Raw genomic sequence first — 8,123 nt, 5'->3', positions numbered from 1 at the left:
CTTCCTTCACGCTAGGACTTGCACAACGTCTTCTGGTCCACTTTCCAAGCAGAGAGGTATGCAGAAAACCAGGGGCTGACTCCTGCCCACCAACCCTCCCCGGCAGCAGCTGGGGTGGCCGCAGCGCAGAGCCGAGCAGCGGCGTGGGGACTGCACCAGCCCATGCCGGGGCCGCGGTCCTGCAGTCCGGCAGGGACACGGGGCCCGTCCTTCCCTCTGCGCCACGCAGTGACTTCTCCTTCCCTGCTCCGCACGGGGCGACCTGGGACCGGGGCCGCTGAGGCCCTGGTGAAATAGTGCCGCGATCCAAGGGATATTTTTTTTATTATTACTTTATTTACTTTGGTATAGGCAGGGGTGTTCTTTTTATTTTTCCTGTTCTTAGTGTCCTGTTTTGAAAGAGCCTGTCATGACAATTCCAGAGCCTCATAACACAACAGGCAGGGGAAGGGGAGGGAGGGAAGAGGGGGCTCTGGTCCATCCTTGCTGCATAGTCCCACCATCGGCCTGACCTGGCCATGCACATCCTGTTGCCTACAACTCTAGTTGCTGCATTGATTTTTGTATTTTCATTGCTGGGTTTATGTTTTCTTGCACTTACGGAGAACACAGGGGCTATCAGGCATATGGTATGTGAGGAGTGCAGTGTCTTATCCACACACGTCCGTATAGTGTACGGTTCAAATACTTTTTTTGGTAGAGACTTATTTTTCTTTGGATTAAATGTTATAAAAGAACCACAACTTAAAGGGACATTTTGCCATGAGCATTTGATTCTGGTGTATCCTCCTCCAGTAAAGCAAATATCAATTGCTGCTTGATCACCACGTTTTCCTTTTTGTGTGCACAGTTAATTACAGGTAAAGACTTATTTTTTGATTCATAATGTCCTCTTGTGTTTTCTGAGTCACTACCAAGGTGCACCACATGGTGAGGGAGTGGGGAGGGAGAGAGAGAGGGTGCCTCATCACTGAGAGCTGTTAATTATTTCTCCTAATTACTTTGCTGAACCTAGGTTAGACTGCTAACAGTAGACAATGAGCAATGCCTGAGTGATATATTAAGCACTGGTCTTGAGTGGAAAGGCCACTTCCAAATGCGCCTGTGGCGGAAGAAGGCAGCATAGTCCAGGGGGACCTCAGCTGTCCAGCCTCATTGCATCCCCCCCAGAGCTGATGCCATTACGTACCCTAGCAGAAAAAACTGTTTACAGGGGGACCTCAGCTGTCCAGCCTCATTGCAACCCCCCCAAAGCTGATGCCATTACGTACCTTAGCAGAAAAAACTGTTTGAGTATTTTTAAACAGCCACAGCCTGGGACTTCAGTATATAGCTCACAGGGACTAGATCAACTCATTTAAGGCTCATACCCATGCTCATATCAGAGGAAGCGTTTGCAGTCAAGAACATAAAGGCAGCAGAAACCAGAGACAAGAAATGATCTGACTCAGTCAGAACAATGGAAATGTCTTGAACACAAGAGCTTTAGTTTTGTCATGGCCAAAGATTTACCTGGCAAGGAGCTGACTGAGTGGAGGATCAGAAGACACCCCCACCTCCAGCACATCCAGTTCTGGGTTCATTTTTCTCAACAAAAACACAGCTCTCAGTCACTGCCACAGCTCTACACAGCCCTGGCAACCCATGCAATCCAACCTTGAGCCTCCACCGGCATTTCCAGGCCTGATGCCCTCACCAGAGGACTTCAAGAGCTTCTCTCTCAGCATCTGTTCTGTTTCAGATTTCAGTCTCCATGGTCCTGGTCCCTGCAGCTCCTCCTGCTCAGCTGGGGCCTGTGCTGGGAGCAGCCCAATTTTCAAAAGCACAAGAGCCTGCAGTGTCATCCAGACCGATGCTGCAGATAACTGTGTACACAGCCAGTGCTCCCAAAATGCAGCCACCTCCACAGAGAAGGGGGGAGTGAACTTGTACTTTGAGAAAGGAGAAGAAAACAGGAGCGAAGGCGCAGAACGGATATTGTCACATCAAAGAGCAACACAAATCTGGTGTACATTTTGAGCATCATTTAACATCCCTGGGGCAGGTCACAGGACTTGGTTAATCCACCATAAAATAAATGAGGGCTAAACTCACCCTACTGGGATTAGGTCTTTGAGGGAGTGGGCTGGCACAAGCACTGTCTGCCTGCCTTCAGTGCAGGCGGTTGCTGTCTGTTGTTATTGACACTTGCTCCTTCTGTGTACTTTCTAACTGCGGTATATTTCAAATCCTCATACGTTACTGTTCTTACAAGTAATAACATAGAGCAGACTGTAACAAGATCAGGATCTCTAATGGCACTTCTGGAAGGTGATGCAACATTCTCCTTTCTCTGCACTAGTGTTTTTTCTCTAGAATATTAGATTAAGCAACAGAAAATTTACTACTTCATAAAGCCATATCCCAGACAAACTCTGTACCCAGCAGATCCCCTGCAAACACACACTTCTATTGCGATGCAAGCAGGAACGTGCCAAGCAGCAGCAGCACTGAATGCCCTTAGAAAACAACCTCAGAAGAGCATAGCAAAGCAGCACAGCCCAAGGATGAAGACTGCTGAAGGTGACACCACTGCCGTAGACCATTTTAAGTTTGGGGGATTTTTCCCTTGGTTGATTGGGTGTTGGTTGGTTGGTTTAGGAGTTTTGTTTGGTTTTAAGACAAGACGTCATTGGCTTCCTATCTCAGCTCCAGAGATGGTACCACCCCCATATGGACCCAGAATCCCAGTACTGTTCAGTCCTGGACCTTCTTTAACCAAAGTCAAATTAACAGTTCTGCAGCTTCAAGCAGAAGCAGAAAGCTTCTGTAGCTATGCCAAAGGACACTTCAAAAACGTTAGGGAACAAAACGCAAGTCCACACTACATACACCATTCTTGGGCACTTACTGGTCATGCAGAAGCACTAAACTTAAGCTTGGTATTTAAGAAAAGAATTTAAACCTTCTGAAAGCTTCAGCAGTGAAGATCCATTAACTGCAGACAGCTGTTGGTAAATAGCCGTCTACACAAAGAGAATAGAGCATTATTGAAATAATACCGAAAGAAACCACCACAGCAAGTACCGCAGATCCAGAAGTTCATCTTCTTTAAGATAGAAACATTTGTACATCAGTTAATGCTTCCAAATGGGAGAAATTGTCCAATGAGCTTGATACTTTGCTTGTGGAAAGGTTAACCAAAAGGTACTTCTCTTTCCGAGAAAAGCCACTTGCGCTCTTTCAAGAGGTTTTCATGTGTATCCTGTCGCCGGCATTGGATTCATTTGAGAAAGTTTTTAGATTACACTTCTGTCTGCAAAAAAGTGACCTCTTCAAACAGTACAAGCAGAGCTTTTGATTTTTCTTGTTTACCTCCAATTCTGCTCTGATTTTAACTATTTAGGGTACTGACAAATCTAAATAACCAAAAGCCCCACAGCAACAAAAATCTTCCCGATGTGACAGACTGCTGTGGCCAGGCCAGGTCCACAGCCCCAGCTGCAGAGAAGTCAACAGCAGCCTGGCCTGATGCATATTTGCTGACTCAGCAGATAAAATGTTAAGTCCACAGTCGCTGGGAGCTGGAGACGGAAGGAGGAGGGAAAAAAATTCCCTTGACACTTACCAGGTATGTTATTTGGGTTTAGAGAGTGAGGAAGCAGACATCTTATCTATGAGAGGGATTTGTAAGGACTCTGGTGGAGGCTGAAGTAGCGAGAAAGCCAACACTTTAGCGGTAATAAAATTAATGGTCTCGCCAACCAATTCTGTTCTGTAATTGGCTTTCATGAAAAGTCTCACATGTAAATAAAACAAAGTACAAAGGAGGAACTGAATGTTCTTGCTCAGAAATAAGAGTGGAGCTGGGTTTTGAAGAGCTTTGTATCGTCTCAGCCCTTCCGGCAGGGAGTTGAGAGTTTGACCGCTATCACAGAAACTGGCTAAGAACTGCACGTGGAGTTGAGATGCAGAGAAGAGCTTCAGACTGTCCTAAAGGATGCTTTATCATTTTGACTCTTCTGGTGTCGTAACAAGTTTCACTGCAGGGCGAGACATGCAAGGAAAGCCTAAAACCACCCATTTTTACCACATAACTACCTCCCCTCCTGGCCCAGCAACACTGGGCTCCAAAAGCTTTACCCTGACCCCACTCTGTGCTATTTCGGGGACTAAAATAGAGGGGAAACCAATGGGATTTCTTTGCAGAAAAGGGAGTTCTTGCTTGATACAACAATCAAATTGTTGCCAAACTCGGACAGCCGCACCAGTATAGCCTGTCAGGCTATAAAACGAGGTTTTCTACATTTTCACAATACCAAACATATTGTGCACTCAAACCACTTTCATTTTCATATCTATCACTACTTGCCTGGGAGTTGGTGGCAAACAGTGGAGGCCTTAGCAGACAGGTACATACAGCTGGAAGGTCTGGGGTGTCAGTGGTATTCAATGCACAAGGCTGCTTAGCTTACATTTATTTGCACTAAAGAATAAGGCTTTGGGCTCCTTTCCAAGCATCTTAAAAAGACAAAAAAGGAGACTTTATATATGACTTGGGAATGGACCCATTGTGGCAAGAGACTGTATTATATCATTAACATTATAAATTCCATTTACAATACAGCAGTCATTTCATCCATCATTTATTCATGCAGGCTAAAGAGAACGGCTTGCATTTTTAGGACTGTGATTCTGCTTAACCTTGGTGTTGCTACAGCATCTGGGCTGTGAATGAGCAGCTCAGCTCCAGCTCTCGGCTACTCTGATCTCTCCCTTCTGCACCCAAAAGTAAACCCCAAAAAGCATCTCCCCACACCTCAGTAAGCTTCAGGGAAGCCAGCACTCTCTAGCATAGTGCATGTACAGTGAAATGCAGGTGAGAAAAACTTATTAGGCAAGTACCTGTTTGGATACCATCATTATACACATGGCTCTGGTGTGTCCTCACATCACCATAGCTGGGCACAATGATGCGGTAAGCAATCACAGTAAGCCTCAAAGGAAAAAAGAAATAACCAGAATTATACTCCAACTTTACTGGAAAGCCTTTTTTGTGTAAAAACAATTTAAAAAAAAAAACAAAACAATCAATCAAAAACCCACAACAAACTTTAAACAAAATATAGTCCACCACCTACGAGACTTTCCCTTTTTACTGATATCAGAAACTGGGAGCACCACAGAGGGAACTGGCTTTGCACTGAGAATTAAGCTGCCAAGCTTGGAAGAAGCATGGAAGCCTCGGTATAAAAATCTGATTACTTCTTCCAAAGCTTTTTGGCACAACCCCAATTAAATTGTTTTACATGAAGTTGTGTTGAATATTTCTTAACTGACTTTTCTCCAACTTCAACGCTCATCAGAAGAGAACAAGCACTGAGCAACCTCCTCCAACTGTCACTGGCTCGGAGATGGCATTAAATGAATAAAGCAAGGCCACACTCACTGCTGTCCATCACTACTCGGTATTTTATAACACACAATGGAAAGAGCAGAAGTTATGGAAGTTGTACCTGATCTGTTTGTTCCCCAATGCCCATTTTATTTGTGAGAACTGTGCTTTGGAGGGGAGTTTGCTTGGGTTTCTGCGTTATGGGTATAAAAGAGAGGGGAAAGAAGTTAATTACAACTACAAACCTACTCGGAGTGATGTGTGAAGAGGGAAGTGTTCCGAGTGCAACAACCCAATTTTTTATTAAACAATACACCATTAATGACACAGACTGATAGAGCAGCAATAAGCTACTGCTGAAAGATTGACAAGACAGATAAATCTAGTACTAAATAAACAAAAAAGTCTGTCCTCAAAGCTGTTTTATGGAGGAATACCTGTGTTCTAGAGTACATGACCTATGTGCTGTGTACAAATACAACAAAAATGAAATGTTAAAGTAAAATTCCTTCCAGCACATGGTAAGTATAGCTCTCTGCACACGCTCCGAGATGCAGATTAAGGAGAAAGAAAACTAGAAGAAAAGTTTCACAGAAACATTGTTTTCACAAAATTGTATTTAATGGCCAGGAAAGCATTTCCTCATTTACACTGTTGCCAGCTTCACTTTATTTACATAAAGACAATCTAAATGGCTTCCACAGTTATAGGATCCTACAGCCATTTGCAGAATAGCAGCCTTTTGAATGTGCTAAGTAGAAACAGGAGGCAGGTCAGCACAGCCCTGCCAAGAAGAGCCAAGAGTTTTGAAAGATGACAGGATTTTTAAATATTCCTATTAACATAAAGGTAGATAACACACAGGACACAGATTCCGTGACGTGGGAGTGTCTGAAATGTCCCATTTGTGACAGACCCATTCAAGCAGCCTTCCTTCTCACATGAGGTACACAACATCAAGGAAGAGTCAGAGCCGTTTTAAAGAGTAGATATTGCTGACAAGAGGTGGTCAGGGTTCACTGAAGCGATTAAGATTGCAACATAATGAATAACCAAACACTCCACATCCCCTGATTTCACATCACAGGCATCTCAAAAGGTTCTCCTGTTATCTAAAAACGCCCTGCTTTGTGCAGCACAATGAGCTGGACAGTCACAGACAGCAACTAAAACCTCCCAGCACACCTCCAATGCAACTGGTACCAGTACAGCACGTTTGTTCTGGGCTTGGAGGCATTAAGGATGGAAGTTTCACAAGCAATTCCAGTTTGAACCACTACCTGACATTCTGGATGGTAAGGCACCCATATTTAACTGAGCTGGATCGCATGTACCTCTGGTAGTGGGTTAAAAGGCCAAAGCTAATACCAAGCATTGCAATGAATGCGTCAGGACAGAAACATAACTAAAAGATCACAGCTAATTCTGACCAGAGAAGTCTGGAAGCCCATTGGCTTTGGGAAAGCCACTGCCCTTGTATTGGTTAAACGTAAGTCAGTTATAGCAGGCTGTGTTTTAACACAGACAGATGGAGATAGCAACCTGATAGACACCCAACTGGTATTAACAGCCAGGTGCTGCACTCCCAGGCAGAGGCATGCCAGATGATCTCCATGCAAAACTCAGTGCACATGAAGCGTTGCTCTTCACCTTCCTGAGACCCACACGTACTCCAGAAAAAGCAAGCAATGCTTCCCAGTGACCCAAAGGCATTCTTAGTAGAAATAATTCCACTTTTATTGTGAAACCTTATGATGAGAGGAAGGCTTTCTTAAAAATAGTTCATTTCTTCCCCCCCCCATTTTACTGGTTATATATTCTTCATTGACACAGTAGAATGAATCTGGTAATAACACCTAGAATGAACTGCTTGCCCTTTTTCTCTCTGTAGATGTCCAAAAGCTCAAAGAAACTCAAGTGTCATTACCAGTAAGTGTTAACTAGATCTTTGCCTAAAACTCCACAGTGCTGCTGATTGTTCAGCACATGGCTTCACTGGGACCAAACACATCTTGTGGGCTTTAGTCTGCAGTTTGTGTTGCCACTGTAACAAGAAAATTATTCCAACTGATGAAGCAGCAGCAAGAGCAAAACTCAAGGCACATTTGTATAAATGAAAGCTCTTCTGTTCCTATAAAAACAGGCCATAAAATATACAAAATAAGTAGAATTCTTTCCATTCAAACAATGTACATCTGTCTTCAGTCTTTCCTGAGGCACTAGTGGAGCACAAGGAAGAATTACTGCTACCACATTTTCAACATTCACTCTTTGTTATCAAATAAATTAGAATTACTAGTGCAAAGGGGAAAAATTATGGCTGTTTTTTGATTTTTGGAGGTTTTCCTGTTGTGTTATTTTTCCTCTGGTTCTTTGTAAAAAATTACATCACTAAGAAATTAGCATTTGCACAAGGAAACAAGCAGCTATATATATGCCAAATTAAATCTTAAAATAATTTTGTAGACTGTACAAATATACACCATTCAACATTTACAACTTTAACTTCCTAGAGGACAAAATGCACTGCTCTTCCAAGCAATGCAGCTGCCCAACTTTTCTTTTCAAAAGCTCAATGCTATCAACCATCAGGTATAAAGTCTCCTTCACAGTAAGAGACAGGATAGGAAAAAGATGGATCTACTGATAGTAGTGGTATCAATATAAGGGAGTTCCAGGTGTACTAAATTTAAAATACAGTTCTTGCTTGACAGAAATCTGGGAACAGATTTTCAGTAATGAGGCAATA

At 43.4% G+C, this 8,123-nt stretch overlaps 1 protein-coding gene across 1 annotated transcript in view; it reads left to right on the top strand.

The window, feature by feature from the left end:
• NTNG2 (netrin G2) overlaps positions 1-297 on the top strand; it is a 44,133-nt gene extending 43,836 nt beyond the window's left edge. The window contains 1 exon segment of the mRNA XM_010188142.1: positions 16-297. Within this exon segment, the coding sequence (XP_010186444.1) occupies positions 16-297 (282 nt within the window).
• Positions 298-8,123: the final 7,826 nt, after the last annotated feature.

This window comes from Mesitornis unicolor, unplaced genomic scaffold (genome assembly GCF_000695765.1).
Source record: "Mesitornis unicolor isolate BGI_N332 unplaced genomic scaffold, ASM69576v1 scaffold3037, whole genome shotgun sequence".
In the NCBI taxonomy this organism is placed as follows: domain Eukaryota; kingdom Metazoa; phylum Chordata; class Aves; order Mesitornithiformes; family Mesitornithidae; genus Mesitornis; species Mesitornis unicolor.
This window is presented reverse-complemented; position numbering and strand designations above follow the sequence as displayed.